General features: G+C 41.1%; 1 protein-coding gene across 3 annotated transcripts in view; it reads right to left on the reverse strand.

Annotated features, from left to right (window-relative positions):
- Positions 1-6,513: 6,513 nt before the first annotated feature.
- The window catches only part of IGF1 (insulin like growth factor 1), a 107,422-nt gene continuing 91,439 nt past the window's right edge, over positions 6,514-22,496 (reverse strand). For all 3 annotated transcript variants that reach the window (XM_043968451.1, XM_043968453.1, XM_043968454.1), the window contains one exon: positions 6,514-6,679. In XM_043968451.1, coding sequence (XP_043824386.1) covers positions 6,620-6,679 — 60 coding nt within the window. In that variant the 3' untranslated portion in view covers positions 6,514-6,619. The remainder of the gene's footprint in view (positions 6,680-22,496) is intronic.

A 22,496-nucleotide genomic window follows, 5' to 3' on the forward strand; every position in this document is an offset into this window, starting at 1 on the left:
GTAGCAGATGGGATTTAGTTGACATTCTCTAACAAGGAATTAGTATTTCTAGTTTGTTTGATTATCAGGGAATAGTGATATTTGCTCTTATGTCTTCTTGTCATAACACAAGGAGAGTCTTTTTTTTTTTTAAAAAAGAAGATACTCTTTCCCTTTGCAGAAAGAAGATAATAAGGACCAATGAAGAATGGGAGGAGAGCATCTGCTCACACTTGTAACTCCTTTATGATAATTTATGAAAAAGGAGCAGATACAAAGAAAAGGTTCACCTGGTCATTCTAAATGGTCCCTTCCAGCTCAACACTTGTAGAGTAGTCTGTCCCTACCTTTCCAAACACCACTAAGAAGACCACCAACATGTTAACTGGAAAGGGGTAAAAGGACAGTGGAAAACAAAACAGAAGGAAACCAAATCCAATCCTCTATGCTTTCAGCATGAGGGTTCCTTGGTTATCTTGTTCACTGTAAGAGGGAAATCTTTCTACTCTGCATGATGTACTAGAACTCCAGCCATTCTTCCCACCATTTTTTTTGGGAGGGGGGAGTAGGAATCACAGAGAAAAGACTGATATGTGTCAGTTTCTAACCTTTGAAAGGAAAGCTTTTTTTTTTTTAAAAGAATAACACAATAATGTCAAGCACAGGGTTAAATATTAGCATCGGTAAAAACAAACAAACAAACAACCAGACAGACCTTAACAGCTTTCCTTGTAGGTTTTTCCTCAATGAAAATGCATCATTTGTGGTCAGTTTCACGGAGATATGATCTGGCCTTTGTGACCATGGGTGTGTGCGGTTGGTTGGGTGAGGAGGATGGAAGAATTGCAGTTGCTGAATTTTCAAATCAATGGCACTGAACAGATTTGCCAGTGGGAAGACTGGGAAGAAGGCATGGCACTTTTTGAGCTTGCTTTGGATGGGAAGCAGTGTTCTCATAGAGAGCCAACCATAGCAAGTACCTCTCAAATAAATTAGTACAATTCCTTTAATACTAAAAAATAAATGCAAACTATCTTAAATAGACTGATTATAACTATAAGTCAAACATACATTTTTTTCCTAACTAGCCTATAGTTTCAAAGACTATTTGGGTTTAACTTACTACTCCTTATTAAAAAAAAGGAAAAAAAGATGAAAGAAAGAACTGTCATTTTTTGCACATTAAGATAATCATAAAGACAATATAAAGTTTAAAAAAACTTCACAGATTGTTAGCCATATCTTTCAACTCTTTCTCATAAGTTGTCCTCTTTTTTTAACCTTTATCAGTAGATAACCTATGTCTCACATTGGGAATGCTATGTGGCATGGCTCCTTGCAAAGATCAGAGACTTTGCTTTCTATATGAGTAAGAGCTAAATGCTCATTGAGATGTTTAAATGAAGGGTGAACATCTTCCATAAAAGAGGAAGTGCTAAAGAATGTCATAGGGGGGAAGGGGAGAAGGTATTCTTAGCAGTGACTGCACATCCCCAACCACACCCATCATTTGCTCCTCTCTTTTGACTTTCTGCCCTGGGAGCAGACAACGGGGCAATCGGCCCTTGATTGCACCTCTATTTGAGCTCTGCCATCCACCTAGAAGTGCTGTTCTTCACTTTATGTTTGTGCCTTGAGCCAAGGTATTTAGTTCCATTAATATCCTGATAAGTTTTCCAAGTTCAAGAGCCTACAAAATCATGGAGGGCCTATGCTGACCTTAATGTCCAACTTCTACCCCTGCCCCCAAGTTAACCATTTGGAGGCTTTGCTACTTGTGAGTGATTAAAAAAAAGGTGAAAGGTGATGGCTAGACCTAATTCTATTTCAATAAGCCTTACATCTATAGAATCATTGGTTTTTTCAATACTTTAAAAAAATATTTCTATGCTTTCTTTTGTGTTTTAGTCAAGTACTTTCTTAAACAAACAATAGCACCACTTTGGCATTGCTGGCCAAATCCGTAAACAGGAAAGCAAGATGGACTGCTATATACTCCTCTGGAAGCCTCCTAGGAAGTGTACTTGTTCCTGATGAAGACCCTCTAGTCATCAGGCACAGGGGACTTCCTACATACTAACAAACTAACCCCTCAAAGGCAGGGGCAGTTTGGAAATGGCTCCTGCATAGGATTTTATTTTATTTTTTAATTTTCAGAAACTGATCAGGGATTTGATATCTGCTCAGAATGCCACATGCCACCATGAACCTTCCAGCGCATATTCTAGATTGGTAAGTGTAAGTACTTTTTCTGTATCCATAGGAGAGGGAGATTCTGATGGGAAAGAGGACCACACCTAGTCTGTTTACTATTGAGCTTGACTGTTCATTGGAATCCCTTCTTTGGATGATGGTTAAAGAATGGGATTGTAGTAAAATGTGAGCTCCTTCTGGACAGGAGCAGTCTTATTTTTCAGCTGTGTTATCAGCACCTAGGAGAGTGCCTTGCACATCACAGGTCCTTAATAAAAACTTGTTGATCGCTTGACCATGGTGGTCATCGACTTCAATCTCCTTATTGTATAAATGCAGAAATTGAGATCCAAAACACACAAGTAGTAATTGACAGAGTTGGGGTTTGAACCCAAAGCTCTTTACATTGCATCACACTGATCAAAGCTGATGCCAACTGGGCTTTTTTTGCTTTGGGCAATTTCTTCTTATGGTGGTTTTTCTTTTTTCTTTTTTTTTTCAGTATAAAATTGGTAGATGAAACAAACCAGTAGCTGGGGTCTAGCTAATACCCAGAGTATCCTGTGCCATCCTGGATCAGGATGCCCTTGAATGACCCATTGGAAATTATGCTGGAGGCTGAGGAATTTAAACTAATGCCACTAGTAAAACAGCTACTACAGTAGCCTCTTTAGGAAGGGAGTGTTGGCCATCTACAGTATCAAGCACTACTCTTTCAATGGCCAAGATTAATCTCTTATACAGACTCCCATGGTGCCTAGGACAATGCTCAATAACAGCTTCTTGACTGGAGATAGACTTACACTGTTCTCAATACAAAATGATATTGTATCAGACATGTAATATGGTTAATTTTGTTTTGAGCATGCATGTCTTTGTATCTCCAGTCCCTGGCATATAAGTAGGTGCATAATAAATGCTTATTGACTGATTGATATGTACATGGTGTCTCCCTTTAAAGAATGCACCCTCCATGAAAGCAGAGATTGTTTCTGTTTTGTTGTTGTCCATTGTCTTTGACAGGCACAGTGCCTGGCATATAGTAGGAGCTTAATATATTTTTGTTGATTAATTGATTGATTTAAGAAAGTATTTTGAATCTATTGCCAAGGAATTTAAAAAAAAATGTCATTCCTCCTTTTTCCCTTTGTTCTCTTTACATCTTCCCATTCCTAAAAGCACATATTGTAGACTATTTTAAAAAAAGGAAATCTTTCTAAATGAACAGATTGAGCAAAGTATTGATTCTTATCCTAATCTCAGCTCAAGAGGTGACTATTTTTGCTTCTAGGTATCTAACTCTAAGTGAGGAGGGCAGTGTTTTTCTCTTCTTTAACAACACCTGATATCTAACTGACCTTTACAAAGTATTTGCAAAGTGCTTTACTATACATGACCTCCTTTGATTTAAAATATCTTCCCCCACCTCCAATAGGGAGGGTACATTGACACTGAGGGACTCAAAGATTGAAAAACTCTCTTCCCTTGTTTTCCAATGAAGTGACCCAGTGGGCTGAGGAGCCAAAGTGTTCTCTTTCTTACAGTATTATGTGAACATACTAAGTGCATAAAGGAGAGATGGGCCCCTCAAATGAAAAAGAATAAGATTTGTAAGAAAGGCCCAAGAGCTCAGTGCTTTTCATGGAAGTGGAAGAAAAAAAGATGTGAAGGTCAACTAGTCCATGTGCTTAATCATTGAGGACATTCTTACAGTGGGGAGTGGAGTAGACTCAGATGACCTTGAAGGTCCCTTCTAACTCTGAGATTTGAAGAGTCTCGGAATATTTACAAAGCCCCATTAATGATAGGCAGCATGACAAGACTTTTCACATTATGACATTTTTTCTCTTCCTCCCCCACCCCAAACAGAAATTAATTTTTTAAAGAGCATGGTGCCTGGCCCACAGTAGGAGCTTTATAATGTTTGCTGATCTAGGTTCTTGGGAATAAAGATTGGATTCCACTAAATTAACCTCTGGTTTCTTAGCCCTCTGTTTAATGTCTCTGTTAGATACAAGCAATGACCTTTAGAATACTGGGGAAAGGGACTGGTGGAGGGATGCTAGAGTGTACCTTAGGGAAACAAACAGCTGACTGTGGGACCAGGGCCTAACACCACCAAATCAATGTGCTTCAGAGCAGCCTTGAATGTCATAGCCACATTCGTAAGGATCTTAGGAAACCAGGACCCCTAGAGCTTGAAATGGGGAAACTTCTGATTGAAATGAGCTTCTGTGGGCCCATTCTAAGTGCCCACTTTCCTAAGAAAGAAGTTCTGTGACAACCCAGAAAGTGTTTGTAGAATATGTTATAAGAGAGATTCCTGGACAGAATTTTTTTTCATGGACCAAATTTTTCTGGCTGGTCAAAATGCTTTAGAACTCACTAGCTAGCAAATTTAGTGAAAAGTAGTCAATATTAAAAAAATACATATATAGTGATGCATTAGTCAGAGGTTAGATTAAAATTTATTCAAGGCAGCATTTCTGTGATTATTTTATTAGATACTGTTTAAATATTTTGAACCATGGGATACATGGACCTATAAGGAAGGAGCAAATTAAAAATTTCCAGATATCTAGATGATCATTTTCATGCACCAGAAGAGGTATTTACTAAATGGAGACTGTTTGCCTGAAAGAATCATTTGTATCCTGAAAATTTAAGCCATGGCTTCCTCTTTACTGGCAGAAATCAGGCCGAATCTGTCTTTTTCTCTGTTTTCTCCTCTTCTCTTTCTCTATTTGTGTGTGGGAATCAAAATGCATAATTCTATCCAGTCCTCAAATAGAACACATCCCATGTGCTTTGAAATAATTCTGAGAAGCCTGGTGAGCTATTAGCACATTGATGTTATGAGTGATTTGTGAATGCATCCTATAGTTATGATATTGTCACCCATTCAGAGGATTCCTTTCATTCCAGTGACTCATTTTGTGTGTGGTAGAATCTAGACCCTTTTCTTATCAGTCCTCACACCACTCCTGTGAGGTAGGTAGATGACAAGTACTATCCCCATTTTGCAGATGGGGAAACTGAGGCACAGAGCGGTGAAGTGACTTGCCCAAGGTCACACAGTGGTGAGTCCACAGCAGAGTCTGAGGGTGGGGTGAGAAAGGGTTAATTTTTTCCCCTCAAAATTAAAAAAAGGAAAGGGAGGATTTCTAACTCCTAGCCCTTGATGCAATTTCCTGGGTTGCTTAATCTCAGTACTCTCTCACTGAGAGAGAGGTAATCATGCTTGGTATCTTTAGCTCTATTTTAAAAAGAAATTTGGGTTGGTTTTTTTTTGGGGGGGGGAGGGGAGGAAGTATGTTCTTTGCCTTCCATCAAAACCAGATGGATTTTTCAATTCCTTTTCCCTTTGTTCATCACTCCTTCATTTTGCTTTCACCAGTTACGGTTTTGGCCAGACTCCTTCATATAACAAACTACAAAATAGCACCATTGTACTAGAAAACAGAGTTGTACATACATTTTGATAATATTCTGTATTAATGATATGCTAAATTTTACATACTACTTTTACATGGGAAAAAAAACAAAAGGAAGAAATGACTTAGATTGAAGAAGGAGACACTGAGCACTTAAGAGACTACTATCCTTTGGGAGTGGGGTCTACGACAAAATTTGTTTTGCAAATTGTGTCTACTTGCTTGTGGAGGAAGAGGTGGGGAGGAAAGGGGGGGAGGTATGAGGAAAGAAAGCTTTGTCTTTAAACTAAATTGATCCAACCCATATTTGGTCCAAGTGCCACAGATGGGAAACTGTGTGTGTTTGAAAATTTCGTGTGGTACTTTCCTGCTGGGGGTCGGCTACTGAGAGTGTTTGCATTGTGCAAATGGAAAGGGAAGGGGAAGACAAACAACTGTTATCTGACACTGTTAAAACAAACAGCCCTGTTGTTTGTTAAAGAAGTGCAAATAAAAATAAAACACATACACACACACAAACACACACACACACACACACACACACACACACACACACTCGCACTCTTAGACAAGGCTGGTGACTGCGTTGCTCTCCCAGCCAAGGGTTCATAGATCGATTCAGAGCAATTGTATCTATGGAGGCCCATGGACCTGTGGGCTTTTGAGAAGGAAGGGAATATATTTTGTTTTGCTTTTGTACAGGGTAGTAATAGAGGAGTTACAGAATCAGAGAGCGACATAGCAGCTCTGGGAAGATGTCTAGCAAGGAGTTGACACTAGTCTTTCAAAGAGGTTTAACATTGGAATGTTTGCTCAGTCCAGCCCACCCCCCCACCCCCACCCCCACCCCCTGGGAGAATGCCCATTGTTTTGCCATTTCATCAAGCTTATTAAAACAACTGGTGTGTTTTGGTTTTGTTTTTAAAGTCTTCCAATGTTGACCAAATAACTTATTTACAGAGAAGGATCCCGCAGAGGTGACATGTTCGTTCTTCGCCCCTGGATGGTGGTTCTTACATTCTGTAGTTCCTGCTTCCTGAGCTCCCTCTGCTTGCGTTCTTCAAATGTATTTCCTGAAAATGAAGAAAAATAATCAGTCTTAACTAGCAGATGGGACTTCATGAGTGCATCTGATATCACTGTTTGTGGAAACCAATTATGTTGTCTTGCTATTCAGATGCTTCTTTCACTGCTGTGATGGATCTATATAGAAGAGGCTGAGAGCCAAGTGTTTGGCCTTCTGGACTGGTATGGGGATAGCGAGGGTGTACCCCTGTGATTTCACTGATATAGGGACCTTCCAGGTGAGGAAATTCCCTCTACCAATGAGGCTCAGCACCTTCTCTGCAACTCTGTCTTAGAAAGTTGCCTACAGAAATTGTATTCTAACATTTTTGGTCTTCGGATCCCTTGACACTCTTAAAGATTATTGAGGACCCCAAAGAGTTTTTGTTTATGGGGATTATATCTATTGCTAATTCCTATATTAGAAGTTAAACTTATCATAAAATAGTTTGAACCTCCACAAATTCAACTCAACAAATATTTATTTATTGCTCATTATGTATGAGGAATCAGGGATATAAAATCCCAAACAAGACATTTTCTTTCTTTCTTTCTTTCTTTCTTTCTTTCTTTCTTTCTTTCTTTCTTTCTTTCTTTCTTTCTTTCTTTCTTTCTTTCTTTCTTTCTTTCTTTCTTTCTTTCTTTCTTTCTTTCTTTCTTTCTTTCCTTCCTTCTTTCTTTCCTTCTTTCTTTCTTTCTTTCTTTCTTTCTTTCTTTCTTTCTTTCTTTCTTTCTTTCTTTCTTTCTTTCTTTCTTTCTTTCTTTCTTTCTTTCTTTCTTTCTTTCTTTCTTTCTTTCTTTCCTTCTTTCTATCTATCTATCAATCATCTATCCACCTATCCACCCATCCACCCATCTACCCATCCACCTGTGTAATTTAAGATTCTAAATGTGGATTCTAATCTGTTCCCCCAGTTTTGGGGGAAACTGACTAAAATCACTGATAAAACGAGTTTAGGTTTTTAAGGGTTTATTGAAAAATAGAAAGAAAAAGATTGAGAACAGAATTCCAACAGCCTGGCATTCCTATCTTTCCTCAAATTTCCTGTGAAGTCTTCTGCCGCCACCACCACCATCAAGTCAGGAACCCAAAAAGAGCGAGAGCTCTCTGCGCAGGCTTTCTTTCCTCCTTCCTGTCTCCTCCCAGAAAATAGGAGGCTCCTCAAGTTGATTGGCTGGTAGCCTTGATAGGCAGCACCCATGAGCAAACGTCATTTCCTGATGCCAAGGAAAAGCCACATGGCCTTGCCCTCTGAGGCATTTTCCTCATGGCGGAGCTTTCCCACAGCAAGTCTCCAGTAGGTGGCATCATTCCAATCATTACACACCCATCCACCCATCCACCCATCCACCCATCTACCCATCTATATTATACACGTACATTGTTATTTGAAAGTGTCATTAGAAAGTGAGTTTCTTGAGCGCAGGGACTGTATTTGTGCCAGTATTTAGCAAGTGCCTGATACATTCTAAGCACTTAATAAATGTTTGTTAACTGATTTACTACTGCCATAAACAGACACAAAGAATTTATAAAGTAATTATAAGGAAAGAAAAGGCTAGGTGATACTTTAGTTAAGTTTTCAAGGAAGGTCTGTAATCTGCAGGGCTAAGGTGAGGAGAAAGTGGGGACCACTTCCCACTGCTAAATAAGCCCCTGGGATAATCCCATGCCACATCCCAATGGCTTTAGGCTTTTACAGAGAAGAGATATTTTTATTTAAGAGACAAAGGTGCTAGGAATCAGAGAAGTTATAGGGGTTCTTAACCTGGAATCCATGAATTTAGGTGTTTTTTTTTAAATTGATAATTATATTTTAATATAATCTATTTTCTTTGTAATTGAGTGTATTTACCATATGCATTTAAAAACATGATTCTGAGAAAGGGTTCATAGATTCACCAGACTGTGAAAGGAGTCCTAGAGACAAGAAAAGGTTAAGAACCCCTGATCTCCGACCATAGAATACACTGATGAAATTATGGATTTGGTCCCTATCTCCTTTGTACATAATAAAGAGAAGTAGTGCGGCCAAGTGGATATAGAGTTAGCCATGAAGTAAGAAAAACCTGGAGTCGAGTCCATTGCTTCAAGACACATCCTGACTGTATGACCTGGGCAGGTTCTTTAACCTTTAACCTCTCAGTGTTGCTGGCAAATCACTAAGAATATACATTGCAGGGCTGGTAAAGGGAATGTCTTTACTGGAAGTTCCAACAAAATCATAGGCCCAGTCCAACATTCTTTCCCCAATTTGAACAGTATAATCACAAAATTTGGGCATAGGAAAGATCCTTCAAGGTCAGTTAGTTCAAACCCCTACTTGAAGCATGAGCACTTTCTACCATATGCTTATCATCTTGTACACAGTAAGCACTTAATAAATGTTTTCTATTTCATTTCACTCTGTTCCACTCCATTGTGTTTTATACAAATGGACATCTAGCTTCTATCTAAAGGCCTTCAGTGGCTGGGTACTCATAATTTCTTGAGCCTTTTATGTTCATTTTTAATGACTAAGAAGTTCTTTATATTGATCCTAAATTTGTGTCCCTTTAAATTTTACCTATTGTTCCTTGCTCTGGGACCAAGAAGAATATGATAAATTATTTTTCCCTAGTACAGCTCTTGATATATTTGAACATAGTGATGACTTTTTCTTAATGCCCCTGAATTATTATTTTCAGTGAAAACTGAAAACCTCATGGAACGTCAAAGATCAGAAAGCCCTTAGAGATAACAACCTTTTCCAACCCTTTCATTTTATGGTTGAAGAAACTGATCCCCAAAGACCTTTAGATACAGGAAATTGGGAAAGTGACTTGACATGTCTGGGAAATTCTGACTAGTGGTTCAGCAACAAAAGAATCTGAGCAGTCTACCTTTATGAGCTTATCCTGCCCTACTACTTAGTTCCTTTGAATACCCCCTGAAAAATGATCAGGGAGTTGTTAGTACAGTGGTGAAGAATTTGTAGAGAATGGAGAAAAACGAGAAGAAATCATTTGGTCATAATATTTATAATTAGCCTCAGGCTCCCAAACATTGATTGAAAACATGCAAAAGCAAGAGCTTTTCCTTTGATATTGTCAGTTGAAAGGTAGTGTAAAGATGTAAGGATTTTTCCCCCACAAAATGCTGTAAGAGCATCAATATAATAGCATATTGAGAGAAAAGGATGAGGGGAAGGAGGGAGAGACAGATTGAGAAGGGAGGGAAATGGTGGGGAGAGAGAGAGAGAGAGAGAGAGAGAGAGAGAGAGAGAGAGGTATTACTGTATAATGGTAACTGACAAGGTACTAATATCCTTTTCCCCCTATACCTCCCTCTACTATACCTTCCAGAAAATTTTCAATGTGGTAAAAACAAACAAATAAACAAATCAAAATCAAAACCAAAAACAAACAAAAAAACCAAAAAACCAAAACCCAAACCAAGACCCCTTGGTGTAGTGGAAGAGGCAAGGTAAGCTGGGTTCAGATAACAGCTCTGCTATTTACTATCTGTATGGCCAGTCTTGCTATGCCTTAGTTTCCTTTTCTGAAAAAGGAAGAGGTTATATGTGGTAACCCCTAAATTCCTTTCCAGATTTGAATCTTGTGACCAGCTCAATGACTGATCCCTATAACAGCTTAATTAATATTAGGCATAGTATCAATCAGTAACTAGGTATTAATTAAGTACTTACTGCACACCAGGCACTGTGCTAAGTGCTTAAGATATAAATACAAACATGAAAGAGTTTCTGCCTTCAGGAGGCTTTCATTCTAAGGAGTAGCAGTATGTACATATCTAAATTAATGGTCATTTTGGCTGGGTAGAAGGAGGAGACTCTAGTAGCTGGAGATATTGAGGAAGGCTTCATGGAGAAGGTGGTCCTTGAGCTGAGCTTTAAAGGTAAGTAGAGGTCCTAAAACATGGCGGTAAGGAAGGATTGCATTGCAGAGATTAGGTAACACACACACACACACACACACACACACACACACACACACATTGAGACAGATTGAGACAGAGACGGGAGGGGGGGAGAGAGACAGACAGACAGACAGACGGACGGACGGAGATGGGGGAGAGGGAGAGAGGGAAAGGGAGAGAGAGAGAGGGAGGGAGAGACAGAAACAGAAAGAGAGAGAGAGACATACAGACAGACAGAGACAGAGACAAACAAACAGACAGAGAGAGAGACAGAGAAAAAGAATGTTAACTGTCTAGGGTCACACAGCTCATAAGTATCTGAGGCAGAAAGACCACAAGTCTTCCAGTCTCCAAGTGGTCTCACCACTGTGCCACCTAGCAGGCCTTTAGCTAGGAATCAGAAACTGATTTTCCTTTCTACTCTCAAAGAGGGTGTTAGGTTTAAGTCTGAGTGGGTGCAAATTTATAGAGATTAATTTAGCTGCTACTTCTAGGTGTGTTTCCATAGCCAAGCAGAGGCATAGACAACAACTCATCTGAGCAAAGTGAACTTCTTCCCAAGTTGCACATTCTCTCCACCCCCACCCCACAAACATACATGGCTGTGACTGTTCAAAACCAGCTGGAATGTCTGCTTTGCATTTGGATCAGTTCCCAAAGTCTCACACATGCTTTCTTTGTTGCAGACAATGGGAACAATAAAACAAAAGCACTGAGGGACTGTGGCCTCAGATGCATCTTTTGCTTGGTTGGTTGTCTTAATTACCCAGGGTAGTCTTGACAAGGAGTGGCAAGCGTTGGCCATGTGGGCAACTATGATGGTACCCACTTTTTAATCCCATTTTGCTGGTTACTGAAATGGTTTCCAACTTGGCAATGTGTCCCAAATTTCTGCAAACTTGTCAATATGATTTGTAGTATGTGACTAGATAGGTATTTAAAAAGGAAAACATCAATGAGTTAAAAAAAAGAACTCTGTCTCTTAATGACTCAAGGGGATGGATATTCATATAGGTCAAATTGGGAGGTATCATAGAAAAGCCATCCAGTTCAAAAATGTGACCAAGAATCCTGTCTATGATACTGGCTCTGGAGCCAGAAGGCCTGGTTCAAAAGCCTGCCACCTATGTGACCTTAGACAAGTCACTTAACCAACCTGGGCCTCAGTTTCCTCATTTGCAAAATGAAGGAGTTGAAATAGATGGCCTCTGAGGTCTCTTTTTGGGCAGCTAGGTGGCACCATAGTGCACAGAGTGCTGGACCTGGTGTCAGGAAGATTCATCTTCCTGAGTTCAAATCTGGCCTCTGACACTTACTTTGTGACCCTGGGCAAGTCATTTAACCCTGTTTGCCTCAGTTTTCTCATCTGTAAAATGAGCTGGAGAAAGAAATAGCAAACCACTTCCAGTATCTTTGCCAAGAAAATCCCAAAGAGGAATCACTTTATAACCCTAGGCCTCAGTTGAGGTCTCAGCTTTAGTTCTAAGATCTAATGACCTTATAATCCTAAATCACTTAACTTTCCTGGACTTCAAGTCTGTCAGGCAATCATTCAATCAATCAATCAATCCACAAGTATTTGTTGGGCTCCTACTGAGCCTTATACTAGGTGATGGGAATACAAATGCAATTATAGGACAGGGTGTTTCATAACTAGGCTGTATCAACTGGGGATTTGTCCCAGGCCACTCCAATTTAGAGGGTGTTCACAGCACTTAAGTTCCTTCTGCAGTGTAGAAGCAACTGAACAGAACTGACCCTATTTAGCAAGAATGATGAATCAAAGCAAGAAGCAACCACATGACATACATTCTCCTCATCCCACCGCCTCCTCCTCCCTCTCCTCTCCTCCCCAGAAGCAGGATCAGGAGGACCCAGCATCCTTCCCCTTACCTACCAACTTTATTTTTCAAAAACTGATCTGTCACCTCATTCAGCTACCATCATTGCTATCGATGGGAGGCTTCATGGAGTAGAACAGGCATCCTGATACAATAAGCAATGGTTGCCAAACCTAGAAATCCAACAGACTTCATTTGTTCCCCTTGTCTACTACCATTAGCTTTTTTTTTTTTTTTTTTTTTTTTTTTTAGTGAGGCAATTGGGGTTAAGTGACTTGCCCAGGGTCACATAGCTAGTAAGTGTCGAGAGTCTGAGGCTGGATTTGAACTCACATACTCCTGACTCCAGGGTCAGTGCTCTATCCACTGTGCTACCTAGCTGCCCCTACCATTAGCTTTTGCCCCAGAGACACACCCCACTTGTCTGGTGTAAGGACATAGGGCAGGCAACATGACAACAGGCCCGCTACTATTCTGAGGGGGAAGCAGTGATGTTTCCACTGGGCAAATGTTTCCAGGGCTGCCCATTCAGAACAAGTCAAGTATTGTAGGACACAGTTATCTTGGCAATAGATAGAACCCACGAGCACTGGGGAAATACTGTTCAGCCATGTTAAGCAATAGCACGGTCTTGTCTAACAGCAAGTGCCACCTCAGCTTTGACCTCTTCCCCAGAAAGACCAAAAGAAAAAGGGAGCCACTGAATTCTTGAGGGGTCAGGAGTTGCCCTAGCTTGTTACCTGTTGAGAGCAATTTGTGGGAGCAGTGTCAGTTATGTGTGTGTGTGTGTGTGTGTGTGTGTGTGTGTGTGTGCTTGGTATCAGCTCTGATATCCCTGTCCCCTGAGAATCACAAGCCCAAATTCCAGGAGGGTTAAGTCAGCTTTTCATCTCTGGGAATCAGGCGTATTGAATGTCAGGCAAATTATGCATCTGTTTGGGGAATGACCTTTAAGATCAAGTTCCTGTCCACTTTACTAGAGGCTCTACAAAATGCCAGTAAATATCTGGGTTGTTTGGCAAAGATAAAGAATTGTTGTTGTCAAAAGGTGCTTATATGGGGTTCAGCTGTAAGCAGAAGCTGGTATTACTCTATGCCAATGGTAACAACCCCCAAACCAAGCCTAATGAATCTGTTGTTAAGTGATAAAATGGCATTGCACCCATTGAGAAGGTATAGGGGCTAGCAGCCTCAAATTCTTTCTGGTCAGCATAGGTTGTCCCCTTTCAAGAGTGTCAGTGGTAAAAGGAAGTGGGGGACAAAGAGGTAGAGAACAAAATTCTTAACAATTTATGGGTGGATCAATGTGTAAACCACCTGAAAAATGTATCCAGAATCTCTTGGCTGATAAATGGGCTAGCTGTTTAAAAATTAAAAAAAAAAAACCCACCACAAACTAATTTCAAACTAGTCCAAAGAGAGTTGGATTGGACAACAGAGGATGTGGGTTTGACTTGTACCCCTGCCAATCACTGCTTCCAAACCTTGGGCAAGTCAACTTTCTGGACCTCAGTTTCCTCAATTGTAAAATAGAATTTTGAAATGGTTGGACTCTTCTAAAGAGGCCCTTAGCAACTTCTCTCATGAAGGGTTTTCTCTGTCTCACCGAGGCATATTTAGGCTCATTGCAAAAGACTTCCCAAGATATCCGAGCCATCCATAAATTGAATTACTGCTTTGTGAAATTTTGAGTCCCAAAACTGGTTGGTTTAGTCCCAGAAGAGGTTAGGCATAAGTGGCCTTGCTCCATCCCTAACTGGGAGACAGTGGAGTATTATGGAAAGAACAATACATGTCGAATTAGAAAACTGGGATCCATAGCTCAGTTCTGTTGCTGGTTGTGATCTGTGTAACCGTATTCACTGTCTTTCTTTTTTTTCTGGGTTCCAGTTTCCTTATCTGGAAAAATGAAAGTGTATGGACTAGCTAAGATTTTTGCAGCTCTGCTGTTCTGTGTTCCAAGAGTCTTTCCTGATCTGTCATTCTCTATTGTAAGACCCTCCCCAGCTCTTACCTTCGCCTAAGAACTCTCTCAGCCATGACATTCAACATCCCTCCCAGCTGTAAATCTCCAGTCCTATGCTATGCTGTCAGATCCCTGACTTCAGGAATGGGTCCTTATATCTCAGGGTCTCCATTGTAAGAGCTCACCACCACTGATTTAGGATGGGGTGGAGCGGGAGGGAGCAAGTGCTGAGTTTACCATGCTCCCCAGTTTCATGTTCTTGTGGGATGCCATGAAGCCTTGTGTAGACGGTTGATTTTATGAACTACTTGTTTATTTAGCTGTTTGTCCGTGTGTTAGATTTTTGACATAAAAAGTCGAAAGACGCTGTCTTGCCTTGGCTGAGTTATTTTTGGAAATACAGAAAGGGTTGGAGTTCTTGGTCATGGCATTTCTAGAAGGAAAATGCCAGGTTTTGGCAGCTTCTCTGAGAAATGTTAAATATACCCCATCAGATGGTGTTCAGCGCATTCATACCTAAAAACTTGATTTTTTTTCTTTTAGCTCCTATCACGTGAAGTTACTTTCGATGCCAGGAATACAGATTACTAAGATTACAGTAGCATTCCAAAAGAGCAGGTAAATTCCATCTTTTATCACTTGCTTTCTTTTTAATATCCCATGTCACTGAGCCTCAGGATTCTCATCTATAATAATACCTGGGGTAGACTGAATGACCTCGAAGGTCTCTTTCAACTCTATGTTTGTGATTCTGTAAACATCTCTGGGCCTCATTTCCTTACCTGTAAAATGAGGGGGAATGGATGAGATGTTGTTTCTAGCTCTAAATTATGCTTGTATGATTTGCCTCACCAAATTGCAGTAAGGGTCAAATGAGTTTATAATTGTTAATGCTTCCCTGAGCTTACCCATTCTCCTTACTCTTTTTTGGGGGGCAGGGCAATGATGGTTAAGTGACTTGCCCAGGGTCACACTGCTAGTAAGTGTCAAGTATCTGAGGCTGGATTTGAACTCAGGTCCTCCTGAATCCGGGGCTGGTGCTTTATCCACTGTGCCACCTAGCTGCCTCTCTCCTTACTCTTTTTAAGAAACCTATTTGTAATTTAACTTGTGTAAGGAACTTCAGTTTGAGGAAATTCCCTCCACTGCTGCAGATCAGCAACTACCCTGGAATTTAGAAAGCTGCTGGGCATATTGAGAAACTGCCCACCATTCCATATTACCCAATATAGCAGAGCATCCGAACCCAGGTCTTTCTGGCTTTGAGGTTGGCTCTCTATCCATTGCCTTTGTTGAACTTTAATGTTGGCAAAGCAGTTTATATACATTAGATTTTTTGGGACTCACAACTACCTCAAGAAGTAATACTACAAATGAGGCATTATTGCCCTCATTTGACAGCTAAGTAAACTGAGGCATGGGGAGGTTAAAAGATTCCTTTCTCTCTAAATGTTAGGGGGAGGACTTGAACCCAGGTCTTAGTCCATCTCCTTTTCTATTATGTCATACTGGTTCTCACATGAGATCACGAGATAGTATTTATGAAGATGGTAGAATTGGCAACTGTTTGACTTTGCCCTTTACCAATAAACCTTCTGTGCTACCTCATCACCGTTTGGAAGTGGCCCTGGGTTCCCAAAAGCAATGCCAAGGGAGTACAAGCTCTGTCAGACACTCCCAAGATGGAATGGCTTCAAGTCCTGTTCAGTGACTAGCTGAGCTCATCTCAGACAGCTTCCGCACCAGCTTGGCTGCAGAAGAATACATTTTTCACCACAACTTTTGACAAGCTTTTCTTCTTCCTTTTCCCATGACTACTTTTAGCGGACATTGGTATAAAAATTGATATACATTATATATAAATGCCTAGTATTCTCTACCCTATGTCTGTCTCTTAGAATTCTTCATATCTACCTTTTGGGCAGCTAGGTGGCATAATGGATAGCATGCTGGGTCAGGAGTCAGGAAGATCTGAGTTTAAATCTAGCCTCAGACACTTAATAGCTGTGTGGCTCTAAGCAAGTCACTCATCTCTCTTGCCTCAGTTTCCTCATCTAGAAAATGAGCTGGAGAAGGAAATGGCAAATCACACCAGTATTTCTGCCCAGGAAACCCCAAATGGGGTCATGAAGAGTCAGACACGACTGAAACCACTGAACAACAACAAAATCTAGCACTTTATGATTTCTTTCAAAATTCCCTTTAATCTCTACTTCTGCATGAGGCCATATTCCCTATGGCTTGTGGTAGCTTACATTTATCTTGTATTTATTTTCATACATACATTTATGTACAGACTATCTCTTCCATTAGAATGGAAACTCCTCCAGGACAGGCATTGTTTACTTTATGTCTTTGCACCCTCAGCTCCTAGCTCAGTGCCTGGAATAGGTGCTTAATAAATGCTTGTTGGTTAGATGATTGGTTAAGTGTATATTGTCTCCTTGGATCCTCACAACAGCCCTGTGAGATAAGTACCACTTTCCAGAGGAAGAAAACTTAGGCTCAGAATGGATGTGACTTGCCTGGGGTCACCTTTATAGGATATTTATAAATGGAGAACCTTAGAGGATATAGAGGCCTCCCTTTTTTCTTTTCTTTTCTTTTTTTTTTGTGGGGCAATGAGGGTTAAGTGACCTGCCCAGGGTCACACAGCTAGTAAGTGTCAAGTGTCTGAGGCTGGATTTGAACTCAGGTCCTCCTGAATCCAGGACCAGTGCTTTATCCACTATAGCACCCCCTAGCTGCCCCGAGTACTTCATTTTTCAGATTGAGAAACAGAGGCCAATAGGGGTTAAGTGTTTTCCCCAAGGTAGAATTTGAACCCAGGCCCTCTAACTCCAGAGTCATTGCTTTTAGTCTCCATTCAAATCCTGCCTCTGATACTAGTTTTGTGACCCTGGACATGTCACTTAACCTCTACATACCCAGAAACTCCTTACAACTTTATTTACAAAGTCACATAGGAGTTGTGATCCTTATTGGTGGGTGAAGTTGCCCCATTCGGAGTTCCCCAAACTGACTAACATCGATCTTTCACATATTAGATCTATATATGGAAGATACTACATAAATATTTCTTGAATGAATGAATGAATGAATGAATGAATGAATGAATGAATGAGTGAGTGAATTATCCCCAGGTGCCATGTTGGATTCTGTGGTCTATTCTGTGACCACTCACCCACCATAGAGCAAACAGGAGCCATTAAGCCAACAACAGTAAACTGATTAGGCACTTTTGCCTATCCCTAAACCTGTTGGCTTCCTCTGTCCATAACCCTGTGGAATTCAGGTCTAGCCACAATTGTTATCTCCAGCTGTGAAAATAGGACATCCTATTTTGATAGACTGCGGGGCTGCCTGGTCTTTAGCTGTTTAACCTCTTGGTGTGGGCTGAGTCTGAGGCTCCATGCTAACTAACATCAGTGCAGTTTGAAAAGAACTCTTCTGGCATCTGAAAATCCAGCCAGCAATGGCTTTTGACTTTTGGCCAGCTGGGGGTCAGGGGGTCACATTTCCTGGTTTCCTGTTGGAACCTTTAGAGTCATTTTACCAGCAAGAAAAGCTGCTTTTGCGGTCAGAAGTTTGCTCATCCTGCTGAATATTAGACTTTTCCATCCTCTTTTCTGTGAGGTGTGGATGGCCCCAGAGCCCATGCCAACAACATGACCCCATGCCTCAGAGGCAGGCCTTGCATTTGAATCCTCAGAAGGCCAGGTTAACTGACTCCTGTTGGACCCTGGTCAAGACTTGTCCCCAGGATCTTCCAAGACCTCAATAGGAATGCTTGGTTTTAAAGCATAATCTCTTTCCTGGGGAGCAAGCAGTTGACATGCTTGAGATAATTAAAGAAGTATAGGGGACAGCTAGGTGGTGCAGTGGATAGAGCACCGTCCCTGGAGTCAGGAGTACCTGAGTTCAAATCCAGCCTCAGACACTTAACACTTACTAGCTGTGTGACCCTGGGCAAGTCACTTAACCCCAATTGCCTCACTAAAAAAAAGTATAGAAAGAAAGGCCATATCACTCAGCCAATAATAATAATAATAATTTCTATAGTGCTTTAAGGTTTGCCAAATGCTTTATGGTCATTCAGCCTGGCATGGTGGTTAGAGAGCTGGCCTCAGAGTTAGGAATACCTGGGTTCAAGTCACACTTCTGACATAGACTCAATATGGGGCCACTGGTAAGCTAGCATGCTAGGCAACTTGCTGAGATTTTAAGGTACAGGTAGCTTGTGAAATGTTATCAGTGGATGGAATTTCCATAGTGGGACTTCCCTGCTCCAATGAAATCACAAGTTTTTTTCCTCACCACCAGTTAAAAAGAAAAAGACTGGAAAAGGAGATGAGTCAGTCATGTAACATGGAAGAGGAGTATTGAATAGTTGGTGTAAGCATTTCATTGCCGTTCACAAACAATTAAGAGACCTAGAGGGCCCCAACACGTCAGTGTCCCCTTGCAGCTCTAGCTAAGGCCAGTTACAAAGTTACAGAGAATGTGTCAACTTGCATAAATAGGATCTTCCTCATCTATTAGTTTGCCATTACTAATGGTATCCCAAGTCAAGTCACTATCCCTATCTTTGCAAATATAATTTCATTTTAGACTAACAAGGACTCTGTGAGGTCATTAATACAGTTTACAAGCCCCCTTTTCATATGAGGGAAGTGAGGAGGAGAGAAATGAAGTGACTTGCTTTAGGTAGTCAGCTACTAAGTGTCAGAGGTGAGATTTGAACTCAGGTCTTCCTGAATCCAAGTCTGATGCTCTGTCCATGGTGATAGGCTACACATTTCGATGTTGCTTGATATTTCACTCACAATGGACCCCAGACCTTTTGAGAAAATTCAGGAACCAGTCAATACCTTCGGGCCAAGGGGGATTTTGAATATTGTCTATGCATGAGTTTCCTTCATTAAATCACCATCTACACAGAGCTGCAGCAGATGGCAGACAGAGAAATGACATTGTCATAGAAAGAACTTTGAACTCAGAATACCTGGGAACTGGTGGTAAAAGCTCAGAATCTGATATTTATTAGGATAAATATTATCACCAACATTTTGCAGATCAAGGAATTGTAGGTATATGGTAGCCTTGAGCAACCAGGAATAGTAGCCTGGGACTATAGGCAAAATGATTTTGAGATTCTGATTGTTTAGCTGTAAGTGAGGGATAATTGCTACCTCACAGGGCTGTTGTAAGGAGAGAAGTAAGGAAATCTTATAGAATTATAGAATGGTGACCTAGGGGTGAGTAATGAATTAAAACTCAGTGTACTCCTCTCTTTAGGAAAACAAATTCTGAGACTGAATGGCTAATTACCAGTTCTAGAAAAACACTTGTGGAGTCTTAGATATTGAATGACACCCAAAAATGAAGAAGTGTCTTCATCTTGAGAGGCATCTTGGAATAGTGCTTGGCAAGCTGGCCTCAAAAGTCTGGGAGACCTGGGTTTATGTCATGTCTCTGACGTCTTGGTTGTGTGACCTCAGATAAGTCATTTCATCACTGAGTGGGGCAATGAGGGTTAAGTGACTTGTCCAGGGTCACAGAGCTAGTAAGTGTTACATGTCTGAGACTGGATTTGAAATCAGGTCCTCCTGAATCCAGGGCCAGTGCTTTATCCACTGCACCACCTAGCTGTCCCGAGGCAATAATCGTTGACCAGAAATGGCAGAGAAGGTACCTTTCTTCATTGGTAGATGGAGTTTTCTCAACTGGGTATTTTCTGTACCAATGAAAATCACAGATCCAGTTCCTATGCTTATCCCTTCAGCTTGAGGCACAGGTTGGGTTTGTTCTTAGAGGATTACAAAGAAGTAAGATCTGTGATTCATCACAAGAGATGTTTGTCCAAGAGCAGTGACGGTTCCCCACACCCTATGTACATATGAGAGAGTTGAAGAAAAAATTTTTGATTTTGCCAAATGTTTTATGGATTGCTTTGATCAATTGGAAACAACAAATTCAAAGCACAAAATTTGGCTCTAATGGAGGACAGCTTTCCATTCTGCTTTCTGAAACGACTTTACTAACCTTACTAATTCAGCTGTTCATTGCCTTTCCATTTTTTTCCTATGTACCATTTGAAAATAGACTGCATCCTTTACCCGCCACTCAATCTCTATCCCATTTTTCTAGTTTATAAGTTGATTGTGAATCCTGAATCGCTGAGGGGTGAGAGTGAGTAGAAAGATACCCAAAACATCCTTGAAGGGATGTGTGCCTTTGTTGAGAAGTGAAGCAGGTGATCTCTAAGGCTCCTGCCAGCCCTAAATCTCTGATCCTAGGATCATAAATGCAAACCCTTCTATAGTATTTTGGTCCAGTGCAAAGAGTGTTGAATTTGGAGTCAAAGGATCTGCATTTGAATCCTGGCTTCAAATCCTGCTTCTGACACATACAGGTTGTGTGATCCTGGACAAGTCACCTAATATCTCAACTGTGTAAGGCAATCCATTGCAGAGGAGGGGCCTACCTACATGAGCAGGAGTTCCCTATACCAATAAAATCACAGGTCCACTCTCTTTCCCCTGTCCCTATATCCATTCCTTCAGCCTAAGGCACAATGGCTGCCTTACCACTGTCACTTAATCCCTGGGTGACTTTGGTCAAAGTCACTTCAGCCCTTCGGGCCCTAAACTCCTCATCTGTGAAATGAATGATTTGGCCGAGGGGACATGGAAAGGTCGCTCCAGCCCTCTACCTCTGCTCCTACAATCTCAAGAAAGACTGGCCTGATGATCTTATCAGCAGGGGCTGACATCTTGGATACCACGAGTTTCTGAAACACCTGATTGAATTGGCAGTGGAAAGAGTTGTGTCTTTTCATTGGCTCAGACCTACCTCCCCAATGTTGACCTACTTCTAGCGACTCATTCTCTGGGCTAAAGGAAGCCTGAAAATGTAGGAAGCAGAGGAAGATTCCCAGACCTCAGGCAGACACTTGAGGACAGAGAGGCCGATCCCAGCCTTCCAAGGGAAGTCAGTTCCCTGCCCTTCCCCCTCCCCTCCCACTGCTTATCCTGGATCCTTTTTCCAGTGAAGTTAAGATATTTATTAGTCCTAGGGGAATCATTACTCACCTCAGCTACTCCTTATTTCATAGAACATCCCCTCTCTCTCTCTCTCTCTCTCTCTCTCTCTCTCTCTCTCTCTCTCTCTCTCTCTCTCTCTCTCTCTCTCTCTCTCTCGTCAATAGATGTTGTGACTGACTTTAAAAGGAATCAGTAATAGGGCTCCCCCCTCCCCCAGCTACACAGAGGTGAGGAATTCTAAAGAAGAGATTCCAAGCCTTGTAAAGGGGAATTTCCACAGCATCCAAAACCAAGAAATCTTCCCCCAATTAGCACAGGTGTCTATGTTAGATTCAGGAGGCCATCTCAGATTATTTCTGATTTTTCTTTGTATCCTTCGCTATCTAGCAAATAGTGAGTGCTTAATAAATGCTTGTTGATTGAGGGATCTCTATTCTAACATTGGGCATCAATAAGCTGTATCTCATCAATCTAACCTAAGGGAACTTCCCCCTCTCCACAAAGTCTACTACTCTTTCATCCCCCAGTGGGTGCTTATTGAGTAGATAGGAAACCTGCCAAACTTGTGTTGTAAAAGTGGTCCTCGGGGCAGCTAGGTGGTGCAGTGGTTAGAGTGCTGTGCCTGAAGTAAAATATGGCCTCAGACACTTAGCTTAGCCATGTGACTTGGGGTGACTTGCTTTACCTCAGTGTGCCTCAGTTTCCTCATCTACAAAATGAGGATAATAATAGTACCTACCTTGCAGGGTTGTTGTGAGGATCAAGTGAGATAATAATTGTAAGGTGTTTAACACAGTGTCTGAGCACTATAAAACATGAACTATTATTTAAGGCAAGTAGGTGGTTTTGTGGATCCAGTGCTGGGCCTGGAGTCAAGAAGACCTGAGTTCAAATCTGGTCTCTAACACTTACTAGCTGTGTGATGTCACTTCACTTCTGTTTGCCTTGGTTCCCTCATATGTAAAATGGGGGGATAATAATAGTTCCTCTTTGCCGGGGCTGTTGTAAGGATAAAATGAGACACTAATTATAAAAGTGCTTAGTAAAGACCCT

The sequence above is a fragment of the Dromiciops gliroides genome, chromosome 5 (genome assembly GCF_019393635.1).
Source record: "Dromiciops gliroides isolate mDroGli1 chromosome 5, mDroGli1.pri, whole genome shotgun sequence".
Lineage (NCBI taxonomy): Eukaryota > Metazoa > Chordata > Mammalia > Microbiotheria > Microbiotheriidae > Dromiciops > Dromiciops gliroides.